General features: G+C 35.9%; 1 protein-coding gene across 1 annotated transcript in view; it reads right to left on the bottom strand.

Moving 5' to 3' along the window:
• Positions 1-406: 406 nt before the first annotated feature.
• capn12 (calpain 12) overlaps positions 407-16,109 on the bottom strand; it is a 30,287-nt gene continuing 14,584 nt past the window's right edge. Inside the window, exons 7-21 of the mRNA XM_073850552.1 lie at positions 15,558-15,643; positions 15,395-15,472; positions 14,586-14,761; positions 11,820-12,079; positions 9,750-9,761; positions 9,422-9,630; positions 9,263-9,299; positions 9,089-9,163; positions 8,929-8,974; positions 8,234-8,295; positions 6,773-6,841; positions 6,409-6,487; positions 6,167-6,283; positions 2,813-2,865; positions 407-707 (exon numbers count right to left, since the gene is read on the bottom strand). Coding sequence (XP_073706653.1) covers positions 681-707; positions 2,813-2,865; positions 6,167-6,283; positions 6,409-6,487; positions 6,773-6,841; positions 8,234-8,295; positions 8,929-8,974; positions 9,089-9,163; positions 9,263-9,299; positions 9,422-9,630; positions 9,750-9,761; positions 11,820-12,079; positions 14,586-14,761; positions 15,395-15,472; positions 15,558-15,643 — 1,386 coding nt within the window. The 3' untranslated portion in view covers positions 407-680. The remainder of the gene's footprint in view (positions 708-2,812; positions 2,866-6,166; positions 6,284-6,408; positions 6,488-6,772; positions 6,842-8,233; positions 8,296-8,928; positions 8,975-9,088; positions 9,164-9,262; positions 9,300-9,421; positions 9,631-9,749; positions 9,762-11,819; positions 12,080-14,585; positions 14,762-15,394; positions 15,473-15,557; positions 15,644-16,109) is intronic.

Below are 16,109 nucleotides of genomic sequence, written 5' to 3'. Positions count from 1 at the left end.
TCTGGGCCTTGAATGTGTCAGTTACATCACTGTCTATGCAGGGTCAGAAAGCTTTTGGATTTCATCCAAAATATCTTAAATTGTGTTCCAAAGATGAACAAAGGTCTCACAGGTTTGGAATGAAATGAGGCTGAGGCTTTTTGGGTGAACTATCCCTTGAATGGTGATCACAACTATCCCTGGTCTCCATTCAGTTTCATTGTAAGCTAAAACAGCAGCTTGGACATCCTTCTAAATATCTTCTGTGTTCCACACAAGAAATAAGCTCATATGGGTTTGGAATGACATAAGAGTGAGTAAATGATGACAGAATGTTCATTTACAAGTAAAATAGTCCTATTATAATATCTCAAGTGTTTTGCTTATTATGAGCTACACACACACACACACACACACACACACACACACACACACACACACACACACACGTTGTGTTAGGGTGGGGCGAGGGGGATAAAATGCGAAAGTCTGTTTTGTATCCAGGCAGTAATGACCTACATGGTCATAGACCCCAACTGATGGAGCAGTGAGTGGGTGGATGCAACTGCAGGGCAAAGGTCCGCAGATCACAAATGAGATAGAAGAGGGAGAGATGTAGGAGACGTAGGCCCAGGTGGATGACGTCAGAGCAGTCTTGGCCTAGCAGGTCTGTCCCGCTGAGGTGTCGGGTCTGGACAGGCTCACACAGCCAACAGCTTGAGCAGCCACTGCACAAAGACCAGGGAAATGATTCAGGGAACGTGCTGTGCACATTTTTAATAAATAAGCGTTTATATTATACATACATGGTATAGATACATGCAAGCGTAAAGAGACAGTTCAGCCAAAAATCGAAATTCTGTCATCATTTATTCACACTTATGTTGATCCAAAACTGTATGACTTTCTTTCTTCTGTGGAACATAAAAGGTATTTAGAATTTTTACTTACTTATTTTTTTTACTTATTTTTACTTTCACTTATGATTACTTACTTTCATGTACAAAACATTTCTTAAAATATTGTCTATCGACAGCTTTGAAACAACATGATGGTGAGTAAATGATAACAGAATTTTAATGTTGGTCACATTATTCCTTTAAATGCCACTATTCAGATATTTAAGAAACTGAAAAAGGAGTTTTTGTGGCTTTTCATGTTTTTTTAATCTGATTATTTCTGTTTATTATAATAGTAATAATATACAGTTGAGGTCAAAAGCTGCAGAACCTGATATAAGTTAATTAGTTTACCAAAATAGGGGGGATTATACAAAATGCATGTTATTTTATTTATTTAGTACTGATCTGAATGAGACTTTCACATAAAAGACCTTTACATACAGCCCACGAGAGAAAATAATAGTTGAATTTATAAAAATGATCCCGTTCAAAAGTTTACATACGCTTGATTCTTAATACTGTGTTGTTACCTGAATGATCCACAGCTGTGTTTATTTTTTGTCCCTTGTTTGTCCTGAACAGTTAAACTGCCCGCTGTTCTTTAGAACACAAATTTTTTGGTTTTTCATCATTTTTGTGTATTTGAACCCTTTCCAATGACTGTATGTTTTTGAGATCCATCTTTTCACACTGAGGACACCTGAGACTAGCTTCTGAAAGGCAGTAATAAAGGAAAAATATATATATATATGATATTTAGCTAAATAAGAAAAATGTACACATCTTCATTCTGTTCAAAAGTTTTCACCCCCCAGCTCTTAATGAATTGTTTTTCCTTCTAGAGCATCAGCGAGTGTTTGAACCTTATGTAATAGTTGCGTATAAGTCCCTCAGTTGTCCTCAGTGTGAAAAGATGGATCTCAGGTTAAAATACACAAAAATGCTAAAAAAAAAAACAAACAAAGAATTTGTGGGACCTGAAGGATTTTTCTGAAGAACAGCAGGCAGTTTAACTGTTCAGGACAAACAAGGGACTCATGAACAACTATCTCTAAAACACACACACACACACACACACACACACACACACACACACACACACTGGTTTACATGTTTTATGGGGACATTCCATAGGCGTAATGGTTTTTATACTGTACAAACCGTACTTTCTATCGCCCTAACCCTACCCTACACCTAAACCTAGCCCTCACAGGAGATTGTGCATACTTTTACTTCCTCAAAAAAACTCATTGTGCATGATTTATAAGCCTGTTTCCTCATGGGGACCTGAGAAATGTCCCCACAAGGTCAAAATCTACTGGTATTCCTATCCTTATGGGGACATTTGGTCCCCACAACGTGATGAATACCAGACCACACACACACACACACACACACACATGTGGATCATTCAGGTAACAACACAGTATTAAGAATCAAGTGTATGTAAACTTTTGAACGGGATCATTTTTATAAATTCAACTATTATTTTCTCTTGTGGGCTGTATGTAAAGGTCTTTTATGTGAAAGTCTCATTCAGATCAGTACTAAATAAATAAAATAACATGCATTTTGTTAATATAAATTCAACTATTCTATTTTCTTGTGGAGTATATGTAAACGTCTTTTATGTGAAATTTCTTATTCTGGTCATTCATTTTGTACGATCCCTTTTTTTTTTCAAATAATTAACATCTTGCAGATTCAGCAAGGTGTATGTTAACTTTTGACCTTAACTGTACATTTACAATGACACTCCATGTCTTTCTCTTTTCCAGACTTTATCTGGAAGACATTTATATCAAATTTTTTCTTGACTATAGCTGGACATGCAGTGATATTTTTAATAAGCATAAATCATTTTAACATCTGTCAGATGGCTGTGGAAGAGACTGAAGGAAATGAGGTGATTTTGACAAACAAGATCTTACAGCGTTGATGCCCTTGTCCTTCACCTCTTGGTTGGTCTCCGACTCAAAAAGATCTGAGAAAAAACAATTGGCAAACTGAATCCTTCCAATTAACATGTTTACAGACTCTCGCATATCTGCTAATGACGTCACGAACATCTCAACAGCTTTAAGGTGTGCCAATAAACAGCATGATGAGATGCAGCGCTACACAATTATATTTACCTTCACACTAGGAGCAGATAACCATATGTAAATAGGCGCAACGTGAATACAATCTAACAAAAATAATAAACACAGAAGACTACATATAACACCCTTCTCATAATGAGTAACATAGGAATCTTAATTGATAGCATGAGTAGTGTTTTTACATTAACAGATGATTTTCTCATCAGCCAACAATGCTGTTGAATATAGTTATTATTTTTGTTTTCTTTGGGCACAAAAAGCTTGTAGCTTCTTAACTTTCCGGTTGAACCACTGATGTCACATGGACCATTTGAACAAAGTCCTTACTACCTTTCTGAGTCTTAAATGTGCCATTTGCGTCAGTTGTGCAGGATCAGAAAGCTCTCGGATTTCATTAAAAATATCTTAATTTGTGTTGCAAAGATGAATGAATGTCTTACAGGTTTGGAACGACATGAGGGTGAGTAATTAATGACAGAATTCACACTGAGTAACTCTTCATGACCTATTCATCTGTATGTCACTGACTCCTCAGACCAGGCAATGTTTATCCGGTCTTCTACTGACAAGTTTTGGGGAGTTTGTGCCCAGCCTCAGCGTCCTATTTTTGGCTGACAGGAGTGGAACCCGTGGTCTGCTGCAGCTGTAGCACGTCCACTGCCACATCTGACATGCTGTGTGTTTAGAGGAGATCTTCTCCACAGTGCTATTGTAACGCCTGGCTATTTCAGTTACTGTCACCTTCCTATGCATTTGAACCAGTCTGGTCATTCCCCTCTGACCTCTATGAATAAACAAGGCATTTTTGTCCACAGCATTGCCACTCACTGGATATTTTGGTGTTTTTTATACCATTCTCTGCAGATTCTACAGACAGTTGTGCACAAAAAAATCAGATAAGCAGATTCTAAGAAATTAAAACCATTCTGTCTCGCACTAACAATCATTTTATGGTCAAAGTCACTTAGATCGTGTTTCTTCCTCATTCCGATTGTTGGTTTGAATGACAACTGATTGTTATTTAAATGTGTGAATGCTTTTATGCATTAGATATTAAAGGGGATAGTTCACCCAAAAATGAAAATTATGTCATTAATTACTCACACTTATGTCGTTCCAATCCTGTAAGAACACAAATTAAGATATTTTTGATGAAATCTGAGGGCTTTCTGACCCTGCATAGACAGCAATGCAACTACCATATTCAAGGCCCAAAAAGGTAGTAAGGACATTGTTAAAACGATCCTGAATGAGTTAAAAGGCTATAAAATCAAGTCTGTAAGGGTTACTCCACCCCAAAATAAAAATGTTGTCAATAATCAATTATGTTGTTCCAAACCCGTAAAAGCTTAGTTCGTTCGGAACACAATTTAAAGCCCGGCTTACACTGTGTGCGATTTTGGACATGATTTGGCCGTCTGAGACAAATTTAGAAAATCCTAAAAGATTCCTATAGTCCTAGGCTAAAATCTGTGGTCTTTGATCCATAGTTACATGTTCACTGACAGCCGATTAATGGCTGTTGCGATCAAATTTTTGACAAAATTCTGGCAGTGTCAGAAGTTTTGGCGCACATTCCTGCAGTGTGACATCTCCTACGACGAATGCCAAACTGTCTTTATCTTTCAAGACAAGCCTTCTATCTACATAATCTCCAGCACTCCTGTCCTCCGCTCACGGAATTTATCTGATATATTGCCTTCGCTATGATAAACACCGGTTGCGCCGCTGTTTTCATGTGGGTGTGTAGTGCTGCTTAATCTATTCTTCTTACATATGCCGGTATTGCCGCCGTTTATATACTTTTCATAATAACCAACATTTCAGCCCCGGGTGTAATGCAGCTCGCAGCCACTGAATGGTTATAGGTTGATAATGTAAAACTACAGACAAGTTATCTTGCGCGCACCCGTTTTTAACACGTCTTCTTGACTGTCGTACAGTCTGACATTAATAACAACTGAGATCCCACAGTATGATCAGCATGTTTGTACAGTCTGACAAGTACAATCCTAAAGGATTTTTAAAAAAAACCACACAGTGTGCGACCGGCTTAAAATTTTTTGGGAGACAACTGGGAGGTTTGATTGTTCCATTGACTGCCAAGTAAATAACACTGTCAAGACCCAGAAAAGTATGAAAGACGTCATCAAAATAGTCCACCTGCCATCAGTGGTTCAACCGTAATTTTACGAAGCTACAAGAATACTTTTTATATGCAAAGAAGACAAAAAATAACTTTATTCAACAATTTATCTCCTCTGCGTCACCATAGTGCCATTTTGGATAGTATCCCCTGGACACAAACAGTGTACGCTGTTTTCGTTCAAATCTAAGCGCAAATAAACATATCTGTGTGATGCAGCTGACTGAGAACAGTGCGCGCTTGTTGTTATTATTGTTTTCTTTGCGTACAAAAAGTATCCTAGCTTCGTAAAATTATGGTTGAACCACTGATGGCAGATTTACTATTTTGACAATGTCTTTCATACTTTTTTAGGCTATGACAGTATTTTTTACCTAGGAGCAAAGGGGACATTTCATCTAAAATATCTTAAATTGTGTTCCGAAGACGAATAAAGCTTTTACACAGCCAAAAATGCTTTTCTTCTTGTTTCTAGCCAAAATATCTAAAAATTCTTAATTCAGGATGGATTTTCTAGACGAGTAAAAATGATTGTCTTGTTTTCCGAAAAAAAAAACAAGTCCAAATTAAGTTTGTTTTTGCTTGAAATAAGCAAAATAATCTGCCAATGGGGTAAGAAAAATAATCTTGTTTTCTGCTTGAAATAAGATTTTTTTGCTTACCCCATTGGCAGATTATTTTGCTTGTTCTAAGCAAAAACTTACTTCATTTTGACTTGTTTTTTCTGAAAACAAGAATTTTTACTCGTCTAGAAAATCCTTCTTGATTTAAGAATTTTTAGATATTTTGGCTGGAAACAAGACAAAACATCTAAGTAAGAAAAGCATTTTTTGCAGTGTACGGGTTTGGAATGACATGGGGGTACGTGATTAATCACAAATTTTTTTATTTTGGGGTGTAGTAACCCTTTAACTGTTGATAAAGCATGAAAGTTTGGATACTTTGTTATTCTTCAAGATATTTTACACCTATAGTGGAAAATAGCTTACTTCTGCATCGCAAAATAATTAGGAAGAAGTCTCTGCTCACGAACTTACCAAAGAGCACCTGCAGTCTGGCAACACAAGACACAAAGCCATAGAAAGGCAGGTATTGTTCTCCAGCGCCAAACCTCTCCCACAACAACTGTACCACAACATTGTCACACTCCACACCTGAGGGCAGAAACAGACACAGAAGGAGGGGGAGAGAACGTGAGTGTTGCGTAGGAGTGCAGAGACTGTAACTTTCCCTTTGTATATTAACACAGGGTGTGGTGTTTGTGTACATAGGTGATCACCTGCAGCATTCAGAGCTAAACTGAGCTCAAACGGACTCATGGTTCCTGACGAATCCTCATCAAACTGGAAAAAGATAGACTGGGGAAGAAAGAATTATGAATTGTAATATCAAGCAGAAGTAATTTCTTCATGTTTTCCTGAATAAAAGCCAGAGCTTCTATGCACAGAGCGCTAAGGCAAACGAGTTCATAAACAGGATAAACAACAACAAAAACAACATTTCAAGGTCTTTTGGTCTGTGCAAGACGAGCTCCATGTAACCTAACACAACCTGATAATTGTCACAGCTCAGTGTCCTCACTGCTCTTTCTAACTCTGTGCCAAAGCTGAGAGTGACCTTTTCACGCATGAGAACTAAGATACCTGCAGATTGCGTAGGGAGGTGAGCAGCTTCTCTGCTTGAGCTCTGTTCAGACGGCCTCGGCCACCAGTCTACACACAGACGTTAAGAATATCGACCAAGAATGGATTAACGATATATATATATATATATATATAATATATACAGTATATTTTTTTAAAGTCAAATAGTATGCTACAGTTCAAACGTCTCTTATTTTCACCAAGGCTGCATTTATTTGATAAAAATGCAGTGAAACTGAAATACTGTGAAGTATTTTTACAATTTAAAACGACTGAGATCTATCTTTAATATATGTGACCCTTGACCACAGAAGCAATCCTAAGTAGCATGGGTATATTTATAGCAATAGCCAACAATACATTGTATGGGTCAAAATTATTGATTTTTCTTTTATGCCAAAAATCATTAGGATATTAAGTAAAGGTATATGGTACGTATGTGACTCTGGTCCACAAAACCAGTCACAAGTCAGTTTTTTAAAATTGAGATTTATAAATCTTTAATCTTCAATCTGAATGCTAAATAAATAAGCTTTCCGTTGATGTATGGTTTGTTAGGATAGGATAATATTTAGCTGAGATACAACTATTTGAATCTGGAATCTAAGGGTGCAATGCATATTACTAATCTAAAATTAAGTTTTGATATATTTACGGTAGGAAATTTACAAAATATCTTAATGGAACATGACCTTTACTTAATATCCTAATGATTTTTGGCATTTAAAAAATCTATCATTTTGACTCATGCAATGGGTTTTTGGCTATTGCTACAAATATACCCATGCTACTTAAGACTGGTTTTGTGGTCCAGGGTCACATATGAAAATGTAAAATGTAATTTATTCCTCTGATGGCAAAACAGCCATTACTCAATTTTTCCGTGTCACGCTATTTTTTTTAGAAATCATTTTAATATGCTGATTTGCTACTCAGGAAACATTTTTATTAATAATACTGAAAACAGTTGTGCTGCTTAATATTTAGTAAAATATTAAAATACTACATTTTTAACAGTCTGTACTGTCACTTTTGATCAATTTAATGCATCTTTGCTATAATAACTATAAATAAAAGTCATTAACTAACCACCCTCATGTTGTTCCAAACCTAAAAGACCTTCAGAACACAAATTAAGATATTGTTTTTTAAATCCGAGTGCTTCCACTACCACACTGAAGGCCCAGAAAAGTAATTTTTACACACAAAAAGTATTCTCAAAGCTTCATAACATTAAGGTTGAACCACTAATGTCACACTGACTATTTTAACAACGTCCTTACTACCTTTCTGGGCCTTAAATGTGCCAGTTGAGTTGCTGTCTATGCAGGGTCAGAAATCTCAATACAAAATATCTTTGTGTTTCTAAGATGAATGAAGGTGTTATTAATTTGGAACGACATTTTTGGTTGAACAATGCCTTTCATTTCTTAAAAATATTGCTGCATGGAAGAAGGATACGTCTTCTCCAAAGATAAGCTGTCTGCAGGTCTCCAGAGGAAGTTCATAGTCTTTTTCCAACACTAAAACAGAATTAAAACAAAAAAGTGTGAACAAAAAAAGCAAACGTCAAGTGAGTCATGTATTATGACATGGTGACCCATTTCATGTAAAAAATAATGCTTTAGGCTACTGATATGGATGCTAGTGTCATCTGTAAATCATTATATTATACAAAACAATATTTTATTATATAAACACTTTTATATAGTACTAGTCAATTTTTATTAAAAATTTGTACGTATTTCTTCTACATGCAAATGAGTAGATGAATGTATAGCAGCACACTGACTGCTGGAATTCATCATACTTGCTTGACTTCCTTGTAAGAAAAGCTACGTAATACTGCCACTTTGTGGCGATTTGTAGTACTATGTGCCTTGTACTTTGTGGTCAGTATGTTTGCCTAAAGAAATAGTTAAAAATTCTGTCATTAATTACTCAACCTTATGCCGTTCCAAACCTGTAAGGCCTTCGGAACACAAATGATAATATTTCTGATGAAATCCAAGAGCTTTCCCTTCAATTCATCAAAAATATCTTAATTTGTGTTCCGAACGAAGGTCTTGAGTAATTCATTTTTGGGTGAACTATCACTTTAAATATTGTGAGCAATCCCTGTGGTGACGGCTTGTGCTAAATGTGCACATCCTGACCTGAGTTCACCAGATTCATAAACTGCATGGCATTCACTTTGTCATCCTGAAAAGTGAAAACCAAAATGACATATTCAGAGACGTTCGCTTTCATCAGTGATTCATCAGATGCCCACAAATCTTTTCCACACTAGAGACCGGAAGCGACTGAGATGCTTACCGATCCAGCCTTTTCATCATACCACTTCTGCACTCTAAATTGATCCTCAGGTAAGACTGGCTTTGACATAACCATCTATGGAACAACAACCACACATAATAATAATCATTTTAAATATGTCATTACACACAGATGGTTGTTCTTCTTTCTCTTTTCAGTCAGTAGATGTCTTACCGCAGAGTAGTTGTTGATGCAGGGGAAATCCTGAAACCTGTAAAGCAGATTTGAAAGGTTTTTTTATGGTTAACCTCTGAACAGACATACTGCGAACAACACTGTGCCACAATCACAACAGAGAACTGACAGAAATGAGATACTTCTCATTCTTTGTACCCCTGTATGTTGCCGGTTTTGGTGTAAATACGGAGGAAGAACTCCCCCTGCTGGTTGGGCCTGTAGGTGGAGGCTACGATGATATAACTGCCAGGCTCTAGGCGCACCTTCCGCCAAACGCTTCTAATGCCACGGTACTTTCCAGAGCGAGCAACTGGACGGTTGTTGGAGAAGAACTGCTGGTCCAGAGATCCTGGTTTATCCTGCAGCTAAAGGTAGAGAAGATGTGAAAGTGTGTTTGTATTTCAATAGCGTCATGTGTCAAGAAATGTTTTAGATAAGTGTTTGTATTTCAATGCTACTTGCTGATATTCATTCAAATGCTCACCTCAGGGGGAACCTGAAAAAGAGAATGAAGAGGTAAGGGAAGACAAGAAATACATGGTTTTATTACAAAAAAAATTATTATAATATTTATATTATCAGCCTTTTACACAAAACATAACATGATGTCTTTGTAAGAAGTCTTTTATGCTCACAAAGGCTCCATTTAATCCAAAATACAGTAAAAACAGTCATATTGTTAAGTATTATTACAATTTAAAATGGCATATGAAGATGTTTTCTATTTCAGTTTTTTTAGATAATTTTTTTAAATCTAGATTAATCTCACAGTAATCTTGAAATTAATCTAGATTAATATAGATTAAAATGGCTAATTTTAATTCTGCCGAAGGCATTCAGAATATGTGAGCTACCCAAATAATGACTAAAAGTAAGTCTTTGAGAACGGGTTTCTCAAGCCAGGTGGCGCATTAGACCAGGGGCTCATCTCCTGTTTCCAAAATGCATCACAAACTGCTTGACAATTGCATTTACAACACAATTAACTATACAAACTTGTGTAACCAACTATTCCTACACTGCATGTACTTCTGCGTAAAAGGCTGCGCGACGTGCATGGATATCTGCGTGCATAGTCTTCGGTTAAACTGTGTTGCTTTTAGAAGCGTCAATTCAGTTATTGCATATAGTTTAATGTCTTTATTTCGGGATTATCAAAGTAAATTATAACTCACGCACGTGCCCCAGTAAAAAGGGTCTAGCAACGCCCCTGTCCTGAAGCAAACCCGGCGGCTTCATCGCTGCATCCATGTTAGCACGTCTCGTTTGATGTGGTAATTTCACAGTAGGCATACACACAGGTTCGAAGACTCGTTCTCGCCCCCTACAGTGCAATTCGGCTAGGTATTCATCCGCGCTAAACTATCAAGGCAAAAGTCATCATAGCTTGCGTAGTATAGACCCAGCTCCCAACCTAACTTTGAGAATAGATTAACGGCGATATTTTTTTTTAATCGCCCGATAAGAGTCTCACGTTAACGCAGCACGTTAACGCCGATTACGGCCCACCACTAATTATTATATACACTACCAGTTTTTTAACCACGTTTTTAATGTTTTTTTTTTTTTTTTAAAGAAGACTTTTCTGCTTACCAACCTTGCATTTATTTGATCCAAAGTACAGCAAAAACAGTACAATTCTGAACTATTTTTGCTATTTAAAATAACTTTTATATTTGAATATATTTTAAAATTTCATTTATCCTGTGATAACAATAAACATAATGATAAAATGATAAACCTGAATTTTTAGCATCATTTCTCCAGTCACATGATCCTTCAGAAATCATTTTAATATTCTGATTTGCTGCTCAAAAAACATTCATTATTATTATTATTATGTTAAAAACAGCTCAGTAGAATTTTTTCAGGTTGCTTTGATGAATAAAAAGTTCAGAAGCACAGCATTTATCTAAAATAGAAATCTTTTGTAACATTATAAATGTTTTTATAAGCACTTTTGGCCAATTTAAAGCATCCTTGCTTAGTAAAAATATTAATTTCTATAGAATCCCCCCCCCCCCCCCAAATTTTTTTTTTTACACTGCCTCCAAGCTTTTGAATAGTATAGTGTATTATGTTACAAATGCTTTTTATTTCAGAATAATTCGATCTTTCTATTCACAAGAATTCTGAAAAAATGTACTCAACTGTTTTAAATATTAATAATAATAATAATAATAAACATTTCTTAAAAAGCAAATCAGCATATTAGAATTATTTCTGTAGGATCATGTGACACTGAAGACTGGAGTAATGATGCTGAAAATTTAACTTTGATCACAGAAAAAAAAAAAAAACATTTTAATACATATTAATAAAAAAAATAGTCAAAATATTTCAAAATTTTACAGTTTTTGCTGTACTTCGGATCAAATAAATACAGGCTTGGTAAGCAGAAGAGACTTCTTTAAAAACATTAAAAAGAAAACTTTTGCCTGGTAGTGTTTATCTAATAAAATTATGTCATATGCATCACCTACGTATTTTAGGTCTGGCTTAAAATGCACCACTCAGTTTTATATAATATGTAACAGGGATCTCAGTCTCTCACCTTGTAGATGTGAAATGCGATGTTGAGAAAGCTGACTTTATCTTTCTGTCTGCGGTATTTCTGGAGAAGCTCCACCAGTACAGTGCACTTCTTCTTTTTCTCTCCCTGTTTCTCAGTCTTGCTCACAGGAGCCACCACAACACCATCTTCATCGTCTTCTCCATCTTGTTCCTCCCCTTCTTCACCCTCTCCATAATCATAGTCATCCACATCTTTCTCAGACAGAATCATCTGGAACTGAGGATTTTTCCAGAAAGATCCTACAGGATTGAATAAGAGGAATAAGGGATGAGGAAGCAGATTAAGGAAGCAGAGGAAGTAGTAAATATTTTATAGAGCAAATAAATAATGCTGCTAGGTGTGTTACTTTCTTGTTGAAATGTTGTGCTGCTTCATATTTTTGTGGAAATCCTTTGTACTGATCCCAAACTTTTGAACTGTATATTAATGACAATATATTATATTATATATAAATCAGTATTATATGGGTTATTCTACAGAATTGGTGCAAACTGCTGTCCCCCAACCAAAAAGCATTTAAGTATTCAAATCCTAGATGTTTACTAAGATCATTTTATTATCTATTGAAACCCACAATAATATTTAAAATATCAGTAAGCTTAATATATATAAAATCATCATTTGGTGGGTACTTGCAACTGGGAGGTGGCTGTCCTGAACCCTAAATTTCAAATAGTTTTGGCATTTTATTCCATTGTTGTTTATAAAAATATCTTCAAAAGAAATATTCATTTTATATGTTTTCTTTGTAAATTATGAAACTTTATGTGTCCCACATTTTCATGTCACTACCGAAAGAGTATGTTTTAGTCGATTGGCTGAGACTGATTTTAACTACACACCTACATTTATGATTAAGAAATATTTATGTGTCCCTCTCTCTTATAGCTACATGGTGAATAGATAGACCCCATCATTTTAAGGTAAATGTAAAAAAGTATGAAAAATCTGTGTGTAACTTTAAAGAATGTCACTACCGAACACACCTTTTTGAACGTTAATCCATAACATTATATTTTATGTCTACAACTGTTCAGAACTGTGCTAGCTAACCATGTGCTGATTAGCATCTTTAAGCAAGGTTCAAGAGTAAAATTGTCACAACCAAAACATTTGGTGTAGTTTCAGTAGTGACATCTTTGTTTTTTTCAATAAAATTGTCACTACCGTAACAAAAGGGAACACATAATCCCTTATTTGGGGGAAATAAACAAAATTTTAGTACAGTTATGCACATTTTTGGTATTTTAGTATGTTTTAGTAGTGTTTTAGTATGTGGGATAAAATTTATGTATCGAAACATTACTGTCACTACCGAAAATGTGCTTTAAAGAATTTAAAATTGTCCCGACCAAAACATTTGGTGAAGTTTCGGTAGTGACATTTTTTTTTTTTTTTTGTGTGTTATTCCATAAAAGTGTCACTACCAAAACAAAAGAGAACACATAATCATTTATTTGGGGGAAATAAACAAAATTTTTGTAAACGTTTGATATTTTAGTATGTTTTAGTAGTGTTTTAGTATGTGGGTTTAAATTCTGTAATGTGATGTGGTTGCTACCGAAACATTACTGAAAATGTATGTATACTGAAAAATAAAGTATACTGAATTATCAACTAAGATGTTATGATAGTGTTTTGTTCAATATATATTCAAACTAATTCATCCTTGAGTTTGAAATCAATATGATTAACTTTTTGCCTTTTACAAAGAAAATTTTGATTCAAAATACATCAAATCTCATAAATCACACTTGACATATTGTTAAAGGAGTAGTTCACTTTCAGAACAAAAATGTGCAGATAATGTACTCACCCCCTTGTCATCCAAAATGTTCATGTCTTTCTTTCTTCAGTCGTAAAGAAAATATGTTTTTTGAGGAAAACATTTCAGGATTTCTCTCCATATAATGGACTTCTATGGTGCCCCCGAGTTTGAACTTCCAAAATGCAGCTTCAAATGGCACTAAACGATCACAGCTGAGGAAAGAAGGGTCTTATCTAGCAAAACGATAGGTTATTTTCTAAAAACATTTACAATTTATATACTTTTTTATTTTAATCTCTACACACAGGGCTAGACAAGACGAGCATTTGAGGTTAAAAATATAGAAATTGTCTTTTTTTTTTAGAAAATAACCGATCGTTTTGCTAGATAAGACCCTTCTTTCCTCAGCTGTGATCGTTTAGTGCCATTTGAAGCTGCATTTTGGAGGTTCAAACTCGGGGGCTCCATAGAAGTCCATTATATGGACAGAAATCCTAAAATGTTTTCCTCAAAAAACATAATTTCCTTACGACTGAAGAAAGAAAGACATGAACATCTTGGATGTCAAGGGAGTGAGTACATTATCTGTAAATTTTTGTTCTGAAAGTGAACTACTCCTTTAAAATTGTAATTGTTTATTGATTTACCTCTGAAAACTTTTTTAATAAAATATATAAAAAATATATTTACAAGGTAGATGTAAGCAAAATCTTAATAGGTCAGTATAACCCTTCTTATTAAATTATAAATTAGTGTGTTTCGGTAGTGACAAATATTCCAAAACTTTCTGAAAATACAATATGAGAATTAACTGCACAGTTACTAGAAATGTCTACCTTGGATATACAATTTGCATACATGCAAAATTTGTGCAAAAAGACATTTTTAAGACGTTTCCAACTCTGACTTTAAACCAAGTCTGGCATGGAATGGCTCATATATAAACCAGACATATTTGATAACAAAAATGCAATTACTGGGGTATCGTCGGCTGCCCCCTGCAGAGCACATTGGGACCCAGGTGCCTTGATGTAAGCTCAGTGTCCAGGATGGGGTGGTCGTGTCATCACTCGCCTCCCCCGACATAGAGTCCGGATTCACACTACACATTTCCACTGTATTAAACAGACGACAGAAGTCCTCTACTCCAATCCTGAAAAAAAAAAAAAACAGATTTAAAAAGATAGTGGTAATAGCCATTGACTTCCATTGAAAAAAATACTATGGAAGTCAATGACGGTAGCCAAGTGTTTAGTTACCAACATTCGTTAAAATATCTTTGTGTTCAACAGAAAAAAGAAACTCGTACAAGTTTGGAACAACTTGAGGGTGAGTAAATGATGTAGAAATTTCATTTTTGGGTGAACTATTCCAAACTAAATGGCCTATTAAGGGATGTGCTGACTGCAGTGGCGGTTATTATTAGTAGTTGTATTCGCAGTGTTATATAATTCTTGGCATTTAATTGATTCCTGTTTGGCAAGTGTTCAACAATAGCAGGAGAAAGAGATCGAGATGTGTATGTGTGTGTGAGATCACTCCCATGATAAAATCAATGGCGCTTGTCTACACGGGAAGCATCAGTTGCGTCTTCAGTTGATGAGCAGCCTGTTTCTATTTTTATCGTGCTGCAGAGCTACTAAATCCACTTTATATTCACCATTTGTCTGATAGAAATGTTTTTATCTTTAAATGTTAAAGTTTCTGTGCATGTTCCAAGATAAAATTCAGATGTGTGAGTTGGAAATGTGTCAGGAAGATTTGTATACAGTGTACATTTACCTACCAGAATTCTCCATCTTCAACTTTGGCCAACTCAAGTCTGGTCTTCTGAGCAGTGTCTATAGAGTCCCAGTCTTTACACCTGCACACACACACACAAACACAAAGTCTTTAGCAGCTTAAGATGCAACTCTGGTGAGAAAATGAGCTGCTGAGGTCTTTCTCACTTGTCACTCCAGGATCCACAGTATTCGACAAACCCCCAGGGGTTGCGCAGCCTCAGGAGAAAGACCTCTTCAGACGCCTTCTGGACCTACACACACACACACACACACACACACACCCACACACACACACACACCCACACACACACACACACACACACACACACACACACACACACACACACACACACACACACACACACACACACACATGTTGGGTTTACATGTTTTATGGGGACATTCCATAGGCGTAATGGTTTTTATACTGTACAAACCGTACTTTCTATCGCCCTACACCTACCCTACACCTAAACCTAGCCCTCACAGGAGATTGTGCATACTTTTACTTCCTCAAAAAAACTCATTGTGCATGATTTATAAGCCTGTTTCCTCATGGGGACCTGAGAAATGTCCCCACAAGGTCAAAATCTACTGGTATTCCTATCCTTGTGGGGACATTTGGTCCCCACAACGTGATGAATACCAGGTACACACATACACACACACACACACACACACACACACACACACACACACACACACACACACACACAC

This window comes from Garra rufa, chromosome 11 (assembly GCF_049309525.1).
Source record: "Garra rufa chromosome 11, GarRuf1.0, whole genome shotgun sequence".
NCBI classification, from domain to species: domain Eukaryota; kingdom Metazoa; phylum Chordata; class Actinopteri; order Cypriniformes; family Cyprinidae; genus Garra; species Garra rufa.
Note: the sequence above shows the minus strand (reverse complement) of the source record. Positions and strands in the feature narration are given on the sequence as shown.